The 19,490-nt window shown below is 36.6% G+C and overlaps 1 protein-coding gene across 1 annotated transcript in view; it reads right to left on the reverse strand.

The window, feature by feature from the left end:
* Positions 1–19,490, reverse strand: part of LOC145663972 (uncharacterized) — a 42,679-nt gene extending 23,189 nt beyond the window's left edge. Inside the window, exons 1-4 of the mRNA XM_081730219.1 lie at positions 19,362–19,490; positions 17,602–18,079; positions 7,085–7,365; positions 2,047–2,190 (exon numbers count right to left, since the gene is read on the reverse strand). Coding sequence (XP_081586345.1) covers positions 2,047–2,190; positions 7,085–7,365; positions 17,602–18,073 — 897 coding nt within the window. The 5' untranslated portion in view covers positions 18,074–18,079; positions 19,362–19,490. The remainder of the gene's footprint in view (positions 1–2,046; positions 2,191–7,084; positions 7,366–17,601; positions 18,080–19,361) is intronic.

Consider the following 19,490-nt stretch of genomic DNA (forward strand, 5'->3'; position numbering starts at 1 on the left):
ATTCGGACGTTGTCTATTGCTTAAAAGCTCAATGACAATAAAATACTCTATTCTATTCACTCGAAGAACATTTAAAAAATGTAGTTCTAATAAGTTATATTCTGTTCCCTGCCTCGTTATTACTTCGAAGTTCTATTCTCAAAGAGGTAAAAATAAATAAATAAATAAAACAAATTGATGTAGCGCAATGCATAGCAAGCCGAAAACACGAGTTGAATTTTCAACTCACTGACTTTTTTTCAGTCTACGAAATGTAAAAAATTCTAATAAGTTAAATTCTGTTCCGTTCCTCGTTATTACTTCCAAATTTTATTTCCATACTATATGTACTTCATAACGCTCAAAAGGGATGCAATCTTCAGAATTAGTTAATTTACGACAATAGTAATCATGAAGTGCATATTCTCTTTTTCTGTGTGAACAAATGAAGTTTGTCTATCTTTAGCCATTACTCAATGGTTATATATAATTTTGTCTGAAATTTTGTTGAGCTGAATACCGCAGAAAATAATATCTTTTTAAACGCGACGTAGTTAGGTTTCAACGAAATATTATTATTTTTACACACACACACACACACACACACACACACACACACACACACACACACACACACACACACACACACACACACACACACACACACACACACACACACACACACACACACACACACACACACACACACACACACACACACACACACACACACACACACACACACACACACACGGTTATGGAAACTTACATTCTTTTTACCAGAAAAGAACAAAATTCAAACAATTAGTTTTCATAATCGAAGTCAGTGAGTGACTGTCTTAAAGTACGAGAACTCAATTAACTTGCAGAGTAAACAACATGATAAAACATGCTATTTTCTTTCGTCGATTAATGAACAATCCCCATTTATAATACAAAAAACATATCAGTCTGTGAATACCGGTATAAGCTAATATGCAAATATAAAAATAATTAAGAGTTGTGGGTTGCATAAACATTTAGGCGAAAATGTTTAGATATCATTAATCCTTATTATAAACGCATGACGCCTCGGTCTGTCAATGTGCTAATTCCTAATAGTTCATAGTCTCACTAATAGATGTCGCTAGCTGCGCTGTCTCCTACCTAACGCCAAAACATGTCGCTAGCGTGAAGGTAATTTACGGACGTCTCGAAGACTTAGAGGGAACAACTAGTGATATTGAAAGATTCGATTCTATCATACTTAGCTATATATATATTACTTTTGTGATTCAGAAAGTAAGGCCTCCAAAGCCCACTACTTGGCCAATAGTACTGCAAACATATTCTGAACTGTTTATTATTAATGCACTGATGTTTAATGTATCACTGTTCAACCAGATGTCACTTGTTTCGCCTTCCTATCTCTTCCCCTTCCAGAATAATGGAGCAATCCATGGCATCTAGTGGTGACGTCCGGTTGAAACAGCGGGATGTCATTGGATTTCTGTGGATAGATCATTATGACCCGCAAAGGAAGCGTCAGTCCATGAAGTACCGCTACATGTCCTTTCCTCCGCCAAAAAGGTGGAAGTTGTCCCATCTGCTGGCAAAGTGTTGTCAACATTCTGCCTCATCCTGCCAATAGTCCGGATCTTGCGCCCTGCAACTTTTGGCTCTTCCCCAAACTTAATGATCACCTTAAGGGTCAACGCTACAGTTGTGACGCGGAGGTGGAAACAGAAGTTCGGCAATAGTGTCGCAGCTGCCACTACAATTCTTCGCCGACAGTATGAAAAACTTTGTTTCGCGTTTGCACAAGTGTTTTGCCTGTAATGGGGACTATGCTATAAAATGCTGGTACTATTTGTAGCTGACATTGCAAGCTTTCCATTAATACCTGTATCAGTGCTATCTGTCAAACACAAATAAAGGTATCACCTTGGAGGCATTACTTTCTGAATCACTCTTGTACGAACAAACATCGACCACGGAAAACAAATATATATATATATATATATATAAGATGAGAGACAATGCATTTGGCTTGTACTAAGAAAAAGAAAAAGAACTATATAAACTTACCTCTATATCAGAAATATTCTTTGCGAATATCCTCGTAAGTGTCTTCTCGCCCTCCACACATGTAAGACGAAACTCATGACAAATATTAAGTTTATGAAGACAGGAAACGCATATCTGTTGAGGCAGTTCGTCGTCTATTGAAACCTTTAAAAAAATATATGACTATGATCAAACTACTGCATTGCGATTTCTTCACTTGGCACCAAAAAACCGCTTACGCTAACATGTCGAAGCAAAACAAGATGAACCGTAAAGAAGCCTATTTTAGAACAATGAAGTTTTGAAACCATTACTTCCATTTTGATTATATATATACGTATGTACTTCAGACCACATGTAAAATGGTTTTAATCCTTTGTCATCTCTGAACTACTCAAAGATTTTCGAAAAATGTATAAAAATTTATATTTTGAAGAATAATAGAGATTTTGTGCATCTCAATTACCTACATGATTTCCACAATACACAATAGTTATCACATCGTCAAAAATAAAATTAAATATTTCAGTTTAACGCCCCACTTTTATGCTCTTTAGGCTAAGGGAGATGGATGATTAAAGCAAGTAAATGATTATGGAAGAATGTATGGAACGAGAACTTGGGAGGAAGTAGGAGTACCCTGAGAACGATGTTGTCCACCACAAAATTATTTGGCCGGGAAGCGAACCATGGACCCTACGCACCAGAGATAAGCGCTCTAACACTGAGCCACCTTCCCTCATCGTTACAAACTAGCAGTTCAAGCAATAATTTGGGAGAAAATAAAATACTCGCTAAATTCGACAAAAAACCAAATCAACAAAATATTGGGAGCTTTCTCAAACGCCACGACGCACCACAAAATTAAAAAGTTTTAATTTTTAATAACAGATGAATGCGTTAAAATACATATCCTAACATACTATGATATAATTGAAAATATGAGGTGCACACCAAAGCACGTGTTGTTTTGTTCTAAAGTCCACATTTTTGTCATTTCAGGAAAGCAACTGCGGCTTCGAAGACCTCCATCCTTCGTCTCTAAGCAGTGCACATTTTGTTTACTAACTAGGGAAGGTCGTGAGGTGTCACTCTGACTTCATATAGATATACGTTCAGTCGACTCCTTTTTACATATGGAATAATTAGGCAATCGAAGAAATCTCGATTTCAAGCATGTTTCAATTACGACCATGAAAAGTTCAAAATTGAACACATTTTGCAGAAAGTTTTCAGTAACCATTTCTTGAGATAGACGCTCCAGTTTCGGTATTGGAGGCTTTTCTTGGGGACCAACACAGTGATGAAGTCAAAACGTATGGATTTTGCAAGATCAGGCCATTTATTGGGGAGGGGGTGAAGGGTAATGGCGTCTTACAACTTGTAAATTTCCTCTCATTTATGACACCGGATCGGTAGCCTAATGAAATGTATATGCTACCTCTATTCGACTATATTGTCATTCAAATACCACTTTTCTATGTGTCCACCTTCAAATTGAACAATGCCATTTGTCTCCGAAACGCTTTGCCAGACGTGTAAAATCCAATGAAGAACGTTGTGGTATTCATAATTAATCTTGTGATAATATATATTGTGATGTTCCTCCCCTTTTGTAAGTAGGAGTGAAATCAATATTTTCTCAAAAGGCTCTGTCACCAAGGTCTGTTTTGCACGGATCAGCTGTCCAGCAAAAATGTTGCACTGGGCCGCACTACAACATAATATATGTGGAAAACAAAAATCAGCTTATTGTCAAAATGAAGTTAAATAAATTACATACCACAGGCTGGCCCTGACAGTGAATACGAATATCAGTTTACACCACCGGTATTTCATTTATTTTCAATCGCGCGGAATTGACAATTCAAACATCGCGCAGCGCCAGAGCGGCCGGCTGCGGAACTAACTTAAGCAGTACTCATAACCCTGTCGGCCTATGCTTATGCATTGCGGAAGACGGTGCTTCAATACATCATAACAAACTTTTTTTTTTTTTTTTTTAAGTGAATTGGATTGCCGATTTTTGGATCAGCAACAAAATAGGAAGTATAATACTAATAATATAAAAAAAAAATGATTAGCGGGAATATGTACTCAAACCTTAAATTAAACCTAACTTTCTCACAAGGCTGTCTATATTCTTTATTATAAATTAACGAGAAATGTTACAGTTTCGGAAGTATATCACTTCCTTCTTCAGACTACTATTTCAACTGAAATTATAGATAACGTAACCAATCGAGAATCCTTGTAAGAAAGTTAGGTTTAATTTATGTTTAAGATGGACACAAGGCCTTTTTTATATAAAAATATCTATGTACTCAAAGCTGTGAACACGGTGGCATTTCTCGAGAAAAGCGCTGTTTGCATACATCGTCGCTAGCCGATTGTGTGTTTTTGGCCATATTTTTCGTCGAATATCGTAAAATATTCAACAAAGTTTGTGCACTATTTTCCAATAATCACCATTAAAATCTACTAGCGACGAGATATTGAAACATCGTCTTCCACAATGCATAAGCAGAGGCCGACTGGGTTCGGACTCTCGATCACGTTAGTTCTGCGGCAAAGAATTTCGGAGACAAATGTCATTGTTAAATTTGAAGATAGCAACACAGGAAAGTGATATTTGAATGACAATACAGTATCAGCCTATCGACTCAGTGTGCAAACAGAAGGCAATTTTCAAGTCGTAAGACGCCATTACCCTTCACCTCAAACCAATAAGTGCTCTTATCTTACAACATGAGTGTTTTGATCTCATCACTGTGTTGGGCACCCAAGAAACTCCTCGATACCATATCTAAAGCGTCTATTAAAAAAAAAAAAAAAAAAAAAGTTACTTCGAAGTTTTTACAAAATTGTTTAATTTTGAACTTTTAACGCTTATAACTCAAACACGTTCGTGATAGAGAATTCTTCCGGTTGCCTAATTGTTTCGTATATAAAAAGGAATCGATTAAATATAGTATCGATATTAAGTCCGAGTAACACCTCGCAACATTCCCTAGTAAGTGGCAGCAGTTGAATCACAGTGCCTGAAGGAGTAAGACGTGTTTCTGACACTGAGCGGGTCATGGAATTTTCGGCTGAAGAAAAACAGGTAATTGAGAAATTTTTCGCCGCATCTAGACGTTATGCAGCCAACAAGGGAGCCAATTTCTCTGTATATTTGGGGTGGGGGGGCACTCAGACACAGAAGGTATATATATGAGGATGTTAACACAAATTGCATTAAAATTATGCCAAATATTGTATATTCATAAATACCTAGGGGGCCCACATGAGCTTTGGGGGGGCTGGTGCCCCAGGATCGGCAGCCAATATTCATCGCCAATTGAAAGTTATGTGTAAGTGCTCTTGCAGAAAACACTGTTTGAAAGTAGGTGCGTAAATTCAAAGCACGGCGAATGTGTGTGGAAGATGAGCAAAGGTCTGCACGTCTAAAAACAGCATTAACTGACGCTAACATTGCCAGTGTTTAAAATTTCTTCATGGCAGATAGGCGTGTCACAATGCAGGAGATTTGTGATGTACTGGGGCTAGCAATGGGAACAGTAGAACGAATACTTACAAATGAACTGGTCGTAAGGAAAGTTTCTTTTCACTGGGTTCCACGAATGCTTAATGACGATCAAATGGATGAAGGACTCGATCAAGTGTTGCAAATATAACACGATTCAGAAGATAGGGACGTACTTAGTTGGAAAATGTTGTGACAATGGTTTAATCACAGATTCACCACCCCCAGAAATTTTCCGTCAGGTGGCATCCAATGAAAAGGTGCTCTTATGCTATCTTCTGAGATTTCCAGGGAATTATATTGTATGACCATATTTCAAAAGGCCATACAACTATGGCCCAGTATTTTCGTACATTTTTTGATACATAATTTTTGCCAAAATTGACTGAGAGAAGACCACAAATGGCTAATAGGAACTTTACCCACCACATAGACATTGCACCTCCACACGTGCTAAACGTTGTGACCTCATTCTTGGCTGACCAAGGTACTGAACTGCCATACCCACCCTACTCACCAGATTTAGCCATGAGTCGCTGCTGATTGTTCACAAACCTAAAGGATTCTCTTCGTGGACGCCATTTTACCAGTAGATCATCCCTAGGAAGTGTTATTTTGCAGTATCTGAAACATACCCCTAAAGATGACAATGCCACATGCTACACAAAATAGACGGAGCGATGGCAACTGTGTATCAATAAAGGAGGAGAGTTTGTACAGAAGTAGACACAGGTTAGTTCCCTGTGTTTCCTTGTTCCTGGAAATTAGAACGAAACAGTATGTATTTTTGGTGTGCATCTCGTACATGTTTCTCTTTATTAATTAACCAGAAGTTCCAGACTTTCTTCTATGAAAGGATGCAATGTACAATAACAGTAACATATACCGCCATCACTTTATCCACTGGAATAGTGAGGATTCAAAATCAGTAAACAATTTTACTTTATAATTCCGTATCTACATGTATATACCCGCACTTGTTTTCAAAATTTTAAAGTATGTTTGAAGTAAATGTGTACTTATATTGTGGTAATAGAGAGCAACAACAAAATTCCGGGAACTCATTCTCTGCCTCTCGTACTTATATTGCACTGTGCGTTACGTAACATCCTCTCTCCTTTTCCTATCAAAACCAGTGCGTGTATACACGTGTAGATACAGTGTATATATACTCCAACCACAATGTTTGTTGTCCTATTCACGAATCTACAGGTGAGATTAAAACAGAGTTAAGTTGACTTTCAGTTTAACGTCCCGTTCAGCAGCGAGGCTATAAGAGACGTGGACCTACTGATTAATGTGGAATCCGAACCACATGAGCTCCCTCCGGGAATTGAACCCGGGCCTCCCACGCCAAAGGCGCGTACGCTAACCGCTTAGGCACGAAGGAGCTCGAGGTTAACAGAGAAAAAAGGTAACATTGAATAACTGAAAACTGCAAGATCATAAAGTGGATTCTAATCTCAAAGTGGATCGAACAATCACTTAACAAGAAGTCACATATTTTAAGCTGAACTTACGAGTCCTTCTCACCTTGATAGGTAAACACATGCGAATCTTTTCCTGGATATTCAGGGTAATACCCCGGTCTTTGTATATCGGAACAAAATTCTGACTGAAGCATGCACAAATCCTACAATGATTTTCTCTTTTAGGTTCCTGCCTTTCCTCTGAATCTGGGTCGTCATAGTCTACAACTTCAATGTCATTTATTTCCTCTAATCCCAGAATGAAATCTTCAGGCGTCAAACTAGTATTAGAAGAAGCAACGTTTACTTCCTCACTGTCTTCCATGCTTACGTCAGCGGTGCCTCCTGAAACAAAAGTAATTTCTTAAACAAAGAAAAACGTATGTACGAGGGCTGTCCAGAAACTAACAGACGTTTTGATTTTTTTAAAGTAACAGAATGAACAAACCAAATTGTATTATATAAATTTGAAAGGTACACTCTTAAGCTGTTTTTCCACATAATCGCCATGAAAATTAAGGCACTTATACCTTGGTTCATATTTTTCAATACCATCGCGGTACAAATCTGCCACCTACGATTTCAACCACTGGCTTACAGCGGCATGCAGTTCGCGGTCAATATCAAAGCGTTATGTAGCAAGCCGTGTCTTCATCGCTGGGAAGAGGTGGTAGTAGCTCGGAGGCAAATCCAAGCTATATGTGGGTTCTCATCTCCCTCATAGTGAACATTGGAACGGCCATTTTTACGCGTAAAATCAATGCACCATTGCCTCATTATTCCATGTCCGTAGACTACACACAGTTGGCAGTGGATTTCAGTTGGCTTGTGGTTTTTTGCCAATACAAATCTGATCACAGAACGCACCTTACAAGATACAGAATTTTCTAATGCAGCACACATTTTAACACGTCACAGAAACCACAGTAAGAGCGTCACAGTTCTCACGCTACCACAGCTGGAAGCATACTGAGTGTGGCAACGTTCTGACATCAAGATGGCGACTTTAGCCCCGCCCACTGCTGCGTCAGGCCAAAATGTCTAGTACTTCCTCGACAGTCCTCACACAAGAAATATACTAGCTCCTTTGGTAATATACAATTAAAAGCAGTATGATAACGCTAGTTTGGAGTTTATGTCCCTTTCCAGAACCAAGGCTACGAAAAGTGGACCTACTGTTTTACAAGGTTCCAAATCACGAGCTCCCATCTGAAATCAAACTAGATTTCCTGCACAGAAGACACTAACGGAAACCATTTAGCTACTATGGAGCTCATCAATATAATAAATTATTAGAGCACCAGCCTGACAAAACGTTAGACGTGTCTACTAAATATAAAATACTCAAATATTAAGTGACAATTTATACTATCTCCTATTTCAATAACTGGAATATTAACATTTTCAATGAGCATGGTTCCTGCTGTTCGATTCCACTGACACCCAGCATCACAAAATTAGGGGGCTATTCCACCATTAATCTCTGGAACTTTTTACTTCGCGCTTTTTAATTTGCAGCAAGGTTTCTGTTCCAAGAAAACTAAATTTCGCAAAGTGCAAAGCGAAAACTTGCACAGGCTTTGCAGAAATTTCCAATCATTTTAAAACTGAAAAGTATCAAGTAAGAGTTTGGAAAGTTTTGTCGTATTTTGCAAAGAGAAATTTCAGTTTGCTTACATGACTGAGTAAGCGCCATTGTGGTTTGCGAAATGTTTCGGGTGGTTAATATCAGTTTGTCTAAAAAGTATTGAGCATAATATCAGTTTGTCTAAAAGGTACTGAGCCTAATATCAATTTGTCTAAAAGGTACTGAGCCTAATATCAGTTTGTCTAAAAGGTACTGAGCCTAATATCAGTTTGTCTAAAAGGTACTGAGCCTAATATCAGTTTGTCTAAAAAGTATTGAGCCTAATATCAGTTTGTCTAAAAGGTATTGAGCCTAACATCAGTTTGTCTAAAAGGTACTGAGCCTAATATCATTTTGTCTAAAAGGTATTGAGCCTAATATCAGTCTGTCTAAAAGGTACTGAGCCTAATATCAGTTTGTCTAAAAAGTATTGAGCCTAATATCAGTTTGTCTAAAAGGTACTGAGCCTAATATCATTTTGTCTAAAAGGTATTGAGCCTAATATCAGTCTGTCTAAAAGGTACTGAGCCTAATATCAGTTTGTCTAAAAAGTATTGAGCCTAATATCAGTTTGTCTAAAAGGTATTGAGCCTAACATCAGTTTGTCTAAAAGGTACTGAGCCTAATATCATTTTGTCTAAAAGGTATTGAGCCTAATATCAGTTTGTCTAAAAGGTACTGAGCCTAACATCAGTTTGTCTAAAAGGTACTGAGCCTAATATCATTTTGTCTAAAAGGTACTGAGCCTAATATCATTTTGTTTTTAAAGGTATTGAGCGTAATATCAGTATGTCTAAAAGGTACTGAGCCTAATATCAGTTTGTCTAAAAGGTATTGAGCCTAACATCAGTTTGTCTAAAAGGTACTGAGCCTAATATCATTTTGTCTAAAAGGTATTGAGCCTAACATCAGTTTGTCTAAAAGGTACTGAGCCTAATATCAGTCTGTCTAAAAGGTACTGAGCCTAATATCAGTCTGTCTAAAAGGTACTGAGCCTAATATCAGTTTGTCTAAAAGGTACTGAGCCTAATATCAGTTTGTATAAAAAGTATTGCGTCTAGGGTGACCAGATTCTGACAAACGAAAAGTAGGACACAAATATAATAGTATATGATAGTTTACTGCGTCGGCAATACGCATGTTCTTATTTCACTAAACGTTAACCTTAAGTTAATCATTCATTTCTGTTAAAAAGAAAAGCACTGAAATATTGAAGTATTGAAGGAATTCAACACAACTGCAAATGCTTTGATGAATGACAAAGTGATTTATTTTTATAAACGTACAGTGAAACTTAGTATCGGGCCAAAGATTTTTTTAAATCGATTTTCGGAGCGTGGGATTATTTTAAGGAAAAGGAATGAGGGAAAAGATCTCAACAAGCCCATCCCAGAAAAAAAATGTACTGTAAAACAATGTTTTGTTGATTGTTCTCCTTTCCAAATCTTTTGAGGAATGTCATAAAACACAGAAGGTCATCATTCAGGAAAAGAACGCTTGTGATTCACAATGCTGTGAAGAAAGAATGAAGCATTAAAATACTGCGAAATAAGTTAACTCAGGACATTTAAAAAAAGAACATTTCTCGAGTTTCCAGGCGTCTTCGCAACACGCAGGACAGCTCTTTAAAAAACAGTACTGTACTACGAAAATCACTATGTCTGGTCACCCTAATTGAGCCTAATATCAGTTTGTCTAAAAAGTATTGAGCCTAATATCAGTTTGTCTAAAAAGTATTGAGCCTAATATCAGTTTGTCTAAAAAGTATTGAACCTAATATCAGTTTGTCTAAAAAGTACTGAGCCTAATATCAGTTTGTCTAAAAAGTATTGAGCCTAATATCAGTTTGTCTAAAAAGTATTGAGCCTAATATCAGTTTGTCTAAAAAGTATTGAGCCTAATATCAGTTTGTCTAAAAAGTATTGAACCTAATATCAGTTTGTCTAAAAAGTACTGAGCCTAATATCAGTTTGTCTAAAAAGTATTGAGCCTAATATCAGTTTGTCTAAAAAGTATTGAACCTAATATCAGTTTGTCTAAAAAGTATTGAGCCTAATATCAGTTTGTCTAAAAAGTATTGAGCCTAATGTCAGTTTGTCTAAAAAGAGCTGAGCCTCCTAATATTATTTGTCTAAAAAGTATTAAACCCAACATCAGTTTAAAAAGTAAAAAAGTCGAGAATAATATAATTTGAAATAATATTACGAAATCCCATATACACTATTCTGTTCTGTCATTTTCCGGGCAACACTATAATCCCATCAGTTCAGAACTTCTGTGGTTTCTAGTTTAAAAAAGGCTTTTACAGGTCTCATTTGAAACTTACGTAACCCCATTCATAAAGTTCTGCAGGAACAGAAACAAATGATAATTTGACGATACCTCTGGAGTATATATGGTGGTTGCACTAAAACTTTTAAGCCAAGTTATCTCAATTTCTGAATGGTCGTTAAAAGCCTATGAGGTCTTGCATTCTCAGCGTAGTATAGGATACCATTTCTATTGACCAGTTCCGGTTGTTTCTTTTGAGTTATTTGCATTCGAGCTAATTGTTATCAGTATCGATTCGAGTCTATCGTTCTCTCCGACGGCAGTACCTTGTGAAGCACGATGCCCTTCCAATTCCATCAAATGTATAGCATAGCCTTTCTGGAGGTTGATGTGCTCTTTGGCACAGACCGTGGAGCTTCTCCTTGCTTTGACCATGAACTTTTTCGCACATTAATGTCATAGGTTATCCACTTTTCATCACTCGTGATCAATCGCTTCAGAAATGGCTCGAGTTCGTTACGCTTCAGTCGAGATTCGCACACAGAAATTCGACCTAGTAAATATTTTTGAGTAGATCGAGCTTCTTTTTGTAGCCATCTTTCTCTAAATGGTTTAACACTGTTTGCTGAGAGATGTTTAGGTTATTGGCGATGTTATAACTGCTTACATGACAGGCTTGCTCGAGTTTTGCCAGAATATCACACTCTTTTGCTATGATTGGTAGTCCACTGCGAGAAGTATCTTGGACATTGAAATTTCCAGAACGAAAGCGACTGCCCCACCTTTTGGCTGTTGTTTTTGATAACGCATCTTGTCCATAAACAGCATAGGCCTGCGCTGCATTTCCACCTTTACTGAAATACAATTCTAAAACACAGCGCATTTTAGAGGAAAGTACACTCATCTCCACGAAGTAATACCTTACGTATGACTATAAGAATTTTAATATTTTTTGCACATCTATTACCCTTAACTGTTAGCTGTAAAATTACGTTAGGCCCGATCGCATTTTCGCCGAAACGTCACGAGTGTGTGTGTGAGAGAGTGAGTACATATATATAACGTATATATACGTATCATTTATCCCGTACAAATATATGAGGGGCCTAGTATCAAAAGAGGCCATTTTTTTTTTTTTAACGAAATTGAGTTTTATATATCGCTTGTTGTATGTTTGATTTAAAGGAATTCCATGAAAACAATTTTGTTTAAAAGCTTAATATTTCATACCAAAAAACTAGTTCAAATATGGGACTTTGTGCCAAGGTTGGCTGGTTTAAACCAAGGTGGTTTAAACCAGCTATTTTTTTCAAAAAAAAAAAAAAAAAAAACTGGTTTAAACTAAAAAACGAAAAATGTTCGTAAGAGTGTCTTGATGAAAACACATTCATTGGTTATCACGTTTCACTCCCATATATTATTCGTACTATATTCAGACTTAAATTTCCCATTCTTTACTCAAAGAGATTATATTACAAAAGCAACTTTTTTAATGTAACTTTATGGATGTTTCTTTTGTGATTTTTTTTTAAAGTTTATTATTATTGTTATGCAACCAAAGGAAAATTCTAAACATTGTTTCGTTTTAATAACGTTTACTATTGATAAAATACATCGAAATGCCGTACTTTTTTGGGGAGAGGGGTCATAACAAACCTCACTGTAGGCAATTATTGGAATAACAAGAATCTTGTAACTATTTTTGTATAAATGGGTCAGAGCCAAAGTGGACTCAAATAATTCTTATCTTTATTCATTTTTCTTACTGATATGCAAAGTAAGCCGTTATATTTCTTTAACTTGGACTAATAAAGGTCGTAGTGAACTGACTTGGACTAAATTAGTTCTTCTGTACTCTGTAGTACTTTGAAATTGTCCATATGTAATTCTGTATAATGGTTCCACTTGTGCAATTGTTTATCTTTTTGTCCTTCTGTCCTAATGTCTCTTGATGATTATATTAACAAATATGTAAAGATTAGTCAACGTATTTTTATCAGGAGTCCTTCGTGAGTGAGTCGGCAGACGTATCGCATTTGTGGCCAGTTAGTCCCGGTTTCGAGTTCAAATGGAGGACAATTTCTCTTGGATGTAAGGCGAGAAGCGGTTTGGATTCCGCTTTAAGCTTATGTGACCCCTTCCAGCATAACCCGGTTGTTGCATACTAACACCAAGGCGAAACAAGCTTATTTCTGTCCATATGTGATATAAATACATAGAGCAAATTATTTAAACCAAAAAGCCTGGTTTAAACCAAAAAAAAACGGGTTTAAACCAAAAAAACTGGTTTTATGGTCTTTTCAATAAAAAACATGGTTTTTGCCAACCCTGCTTTGTGCGCGTGTATATGGAGTTTCACTGCAAGTTTTGCGAGATTACTCGAAACTAAGTGAAATGAATGTGGCGGATTTTGATACTAGGCGCCTCATATTATCCTTAAATAAGTCTTCGTCCAAATAAAAGTTTTAACAAACGAACTACACATGAATGTTATTACTGTCTACAATTTTAACATTTTTATTAGATCACATATTAGCTGGCGGTGCTCACAATGAATACATTTGGCTTTTGAACGAATCGTGCACTTTGTAATATAACGCCTTCTTTTGATTTCAAATTTACATACAGAACTCGGGTTCTACTCACTTGATAATGCAAAATTAAAACGTCTTGGCCTTGTTACTTTTATCATGTACAAAAATGTTTCTCAAATTAACTTTACATTACATGCTCCCAGTTTATGTTCATTTTCATCCAACAGTAGATCTGGTTTAAAAGTATTTTACGACAAATGGCGTTGCGTTCAATTGTATGAGAAAGTCCTTTAAAACTGTGAGTTTGGCAACAACACACTCGAAGTAATAGGAGGGGAAGTCATATAATAAATAAAAAAATAAGAATAATAATAATAAAAAAGGAGCAGTAATGCCTTCCCCACACACTGCTGTTTGAAATATTCAGGTATTATTCCATTGCTTAACGCAATGTTATTAGTTTCAGAGCAAAATAGTACCCAGAACAATACAGAAACCTTTGTCTACTTAAAGAAAACTTCCACGCTTTGAAACCCAAAGGAAATCGCATAAAACACGGAGGATTTTAAGAGATTATCTCACTATCAATACAACTGGAAGGAAGTGTTCTATAGTTGGTTTCGATAGCTGTGCGTGTTTAGTTTTTTTTTCTTTCTGTTAGGATTCAAAAGTTTTGACCATAGTTCGAATCCAACTGCGTGCTTTTATTTATTAAAAACATTTCCACTATTCTTAGTTCACACTTATTGATTTTAAGTTTCATTTCCTGCTTTCTTTCTTCAAGAGTCACGTTTTAGAAAGTCGCTAACTGGTTGCCGTTTGTATCCGACGATTTCCCCAAATATCAAGGAAATGAATAACCTTTGTCTTTTAAGGATACCTAGATGCTATTAAATTGTTACTAAAATGAGTTAAAGCGTTTATTCTTCCCAGTGTGCGTATTGACGGGGGAATGCCAGAGATTTGCTACTTACAAAAACATATGCCCCCTTGAAGAAAATTTTCATTTTTCGCACGGATAACTTTTTCCCCTCCCCCTTAGAATTATTATTTAATGAGTACAGTTAAGATCAAATTTTGTTATGGAGATTGGTTTACCAAAACTCTTTAATATATTTATCCTGTCCTTGTGTTCATCCGCCCACAAGATGAAAACATCAAGGATCACTTGATGGATCATCACCTAATTTCAGTATATAGAGGGTGAAAAGTTAAATAGAAATTAGAAAATTACCAGATTTTACGTTGATCACCACAGAACAAAAACAGTAACATATACATATGGAAAAGAATTTTTAGCAATCGATTAAGCATCCTAAGAGTATTTCTCATCTTGAGTGAACTACAACTTCCGGTTTCTGCATGATCTACAAACATCAAAAATGATGGGAGATAGCGAGAAGCGTTTTTTTAAAATCAATTTAGCGTTCTAAGAATAGGAAACATCTTTTGTCTTAACCCCCTATTTAAACCGCAAGTTTTAGATGGAGACTCACGTTGAATGTTGATCGCCATAGAATACTAGTAGCTAGCAAGCGCAGGATACTATTGTTGTCTGAATGATTGAAATGAAATCTTTTAGTTTAACGTCCCACGTGTTTGCCGGTTAGGCTAAAGGAGACGGTGATAATGAGAAATGAGTTAAATGGTGGAATGAAGAAAGTGGGAGAACCCACGAGCACGGTGTTTGTCCACCACAAAGTCCACACGGTGCGAGCTGGGATCGAACCAGGGACCTAAGCACCGGAGGTGAACACACTACCACTGAGCCACCGCGCCCCCTAGTCTGAATGATTGAATATGATACAAAATTTAAATATATATATATATATTTATGGCTGCCATCTATGTTGAAAATTTGATCGAGATCGGTTGGGTGGTTCAAGAGTTAAGTTCTCTTTATTTTTATATATTAATCTTCCCTCCCCCTCCCCTAGGTTCTACCGTCAATGTGAAAATATTATTTAAAAAAAAATCCAGGCTCGAACGTCATCTATGCTGAAAATTTGATCGAGTTCAGTCAGGTGTTTCAAGAGATTAAGAGTCACAAACGTAGTCACTTTCAATTTGGATCTGAAGTTTTTTTGTTCGCAAACACCGCTATTAATATATAGATAATAATCAAAAACGTAGTAGCGAAAAAGTTTCCTAGGGCACGAAATTGACCACTTCAGATTTCAACGGTGATCAATACAGAGTAAAAACGGTAATAGTTAGCAAAAAGCTGTTTTCTGCAATCACATAAGCGTCTCATGGATATATTCCGTCTTCACTCTAATCTTTCTACTACAACCGGAAATGATACACATCTACTGCTACTTCCGGTTTCAATATTAATTGAGAAAACATTGCGCCGCATAAACCACATCTTCATGTGCTGTATACGTGTCACTATACATAGATCGAAGTAATATGTATGTTTCCCCGTCAAACTCTGTCCGACCATATATTACAAAGCAGCAGAGACACGTGTACATCACGCGAAGGAGTGGTTTGTGATAGCATATAGGCCTATATAACATGTAATGGCTGGGCGTATATGAGTGAAATCATTCCCCCTGAGAAAATATTCAATTTACACACTGATTCTTCCTTATTTTTAAGTACTAGAACGTTATGTCAAACAGCTGAACTTCCAGTGAGTTCGACGTTTTTCTCTCGTTCTCTTTCCCGTTTTAGTCAGTCATTGGTTCTACCCTAGTTCAGTTGATATCAGTAGTTCGTTAACTTTGTGTCGTTACTCCCTAGTACCTCTTGACAAGTTTCAATAGAAATTGCAAATTATTTAATGGTATAATTACAAACTTATAATTAACATCTTTAACACACAGAGTTGTAATTATGACTAGTATCCACTTAATTTAACATTTTAAACCAAACCAATCCATACCACACACTAGATAAAGTTACTGTCTGACTTTCGCGCAGTGATAAAATCTTAGTGCATTTGTCCAAGGACACCAGTATTCTTTACCAATATACAGAAAAATCTCATAATAATAATAATAATAAACTACTTGATTTCTAGGTCGCCACCAAACGAAATCGTTTGTGTTAACTGAGGAAACTCCTTTGAAAGAGCTGATGCCAAATATTGAATTAGTTTCATCTATAGACAGTATTTTACAGAATTTGAAAGACCATAAATTGACAAAAAAAAGAAATGAAACCTTTGAGTTTTACGTCCCACGGTTATGCCGGCCACGGTAAAGGAGACGGTGATAATGAGAAATGAATGAAATGGTGGAATGAAGAAAGTGAGAGGAAACGGGAGAACCCCGAGAAAACCCACGCACACGGTTTGTCTACCACAAAATGTAAATTGACTAGGCACCACTGTCCCATAGGTGAACCAAGAGAAGTATTTACCCCAGACCATGCGGTATATGAAAATGAAATAAAATTATGAAATTTAACGTCCCACGATTATATTCTTTAGGCTAACGCAGACGATGATTAAAGTAAGTGAATGACGATGGAAGAATTGGTGGAATGAAATAGTGGGAGGAAACGAAAGTACTCCCAAAAAACCCACGGACACGATGTTGACCACCACAAATTTACCTGGTCGGAGATCGAACCAGGGACCCCACACATCAGAGGTAAGCGCTCTACCACTGAGCCACCGTTCTCCCACCTCCGCGCTATATGGGTCCGACGCCATAGGAAGAGATAGCCTTGTTTAAGAAAAGTAACAATTTACTCTTTGATTTATACTTGGAAATAACAATATTTAAACATGATGTACCATCATTCTCTAAGACACTTTTACAAGTTACCATTAACATCGCGAAAGTTAACATAGGCTACGTTACAGATAACTGAGTGCATATCCAATTTAAACTTTAACACTGTAAAAGTTCATTAGACATTCATGTATACTAGATAAGAATGTGTACATTACTGAAGCTAAAATATGTCTGTCCTATACTCAATAAAATACAACACTGCGCATAAGAGGGTTTCTTAAAGTGAGTTCACTTATTACTTATTATCTTATGTTAAGACTGAAGTGTTCGGGCCAATCATTGTCGCACCACAACTACAGTATTGGTTACTGTTACACTTGTAGTGTACTGTTACACTACAGCACTGAAAATTGTACTACAGTGAAGGTTAGTTTACTTTGAATAATTCGATAAAACTTACCTTCAACCTGAAAGGATGTGTTGGCTTGTTGAAGAGGAGTTTGTGCCAATAAAGTTTCAGACTGGGCAGCAGAAAAAGATCTCGTTCTGCCGCTACCTTTGCGTTGAATACTATTTGTAGCTCCCATGGAATGCACAGATCTAGCAGCTCTACTTTGCTTTAAGTGCGACTTCATTGTCTCACAAGGCAATTCCTGATTCGGATAAGCATTAACCGACAGCCTAGGTCGTGCTAATCGTACAACTATCTCAAATCCATCCACCCCTTTAGCACGTGTTTCAGATATTATAAAATCATCACTGAAGTGACGCATGCAAATTTTAGAGCTACGAGTAAGTTTATAGTTCTCACGATGTATTTGCTTGAGCCATAATTTCTTTCGTTTCTCATCTTCAGGGAATGAAAATAGGACGACATTCCTATTCTCAGGTGTATTGCTATTGGAAGAACAGCCTACAACCAAACACCTCATCACTACCTGAAATAAAAAAGAATCGAATAAGTGCAAAACAATTACCACATACAATAGGCAATTCAGCTACGACGATGCAACTTATTTTATTATCATTATTATTTTGTTTTACAAGTTATATTAACTTTTATTTAGGGGCTATGTTTAGTTGAAGGGGTTCAAAAAATTTGCTTAAAATATAGAACATATACACGGAATTGATTTATGTGCCATTTTAAAATGAAATCGTACATGCTATAGAAATACAAAATGTGAAAGGGAAATGCAAAATACCAACACACCAAACGAAATCGTCTGTGTTCCTTGAGGGAACTCCTTTCACAGAGGTGATGCCAAATATTCAATTAGTTGCATCTGTAGACAGTATTTTACAGGTTTTGAAAGACTGTAAATTGACTGGGCACCACTGTTCCGTAGGTGAACCAAGAGAAGTATTTGCCCCAGACCATGCGGTGTATGAAAATGAAATAAAACCTTTAACGGTCCACGATTATATCTTTTAGACTAAAGCAGACGATATAGAGACCACATCTACTAACCGGAAGCACACGTAAGGGAATATGAGTACAAACAGCTATGCAAGAAGTCAGTCCTAACCGAACGTAACCAAATCTAACCTAACCTACCCTAAACCAAACTAAGAATGGCATATAGTATCTCACCCAACTAGTTTCATGGCTCCAGAACCGAGCATCTTGTTTTAACCTAAATTTTGATAAAGGTATTTAAAAAACGGGCCCTCTAACCCTCTTCGCTCGCTCAGCTATATTCTGTGAAGTAAGTAATGCTGGAGATGTTGCATGTGCAACATTGGGGGAAAACTAAATGTTAGTCCAAATGGATCTAATGTTAACAGAAATAAACTAATTGTACTTTTTTTTCGAAAATAAAGTTAGACGTTTTTAACTAAACACAGGTCTTATTTAATTCAAAAACTTAAAGAGTCAATTAAATAAATAAGATATTCTTTAGGCCATAGCTCACTTAGATGTCTGGAGCACGAAGTATTCACCATTAAAAGGTGTAGAAGAAATGAAACTTAGTGAATTATCTTTTATTCACGTTTTCTGAATTTCGTCAAACCGACTTCTTTTTCTAAAAGTTTCTTTCTTACACCAAATAATTTGCGTCTGACAAAGTATATCGGAATAACTAACATCAAAGTTTGTATTCGAAAAATATAATAAACGATTAGGTAACAATGAACCTAGAATCATTCAAATGCAATGTGAAGATATGAAAAGGACTTTCAAAACTACTATAATCTATATCTTATTTGTATACTTACTTTTCACGAACTCATTTATTTCTTCTTATACAAAATTATCTGTCATCGAATTCTGGATGTCAAGTAATAATGACCGCCTATCAGACGAAACCAGGAACGAAATGCGCTTCGTCTAATGTCATTTTTTTT

This window comes from Thermobia domestica, chromosome 11, assembly GCF_964235325.1.
Source record: "Thermobia domestica chromosome 11, izTheDome1.hap1.1, whole genome shotgun sequence".
In the NCBI taxonomy this organism is placed as follows: domain Eukaryota; kingdom Metazoa; phylum Arthropoda; class Insecta; order Zygentoma; family Lepismatidae; genus Thermobia; species Thermobia domestica.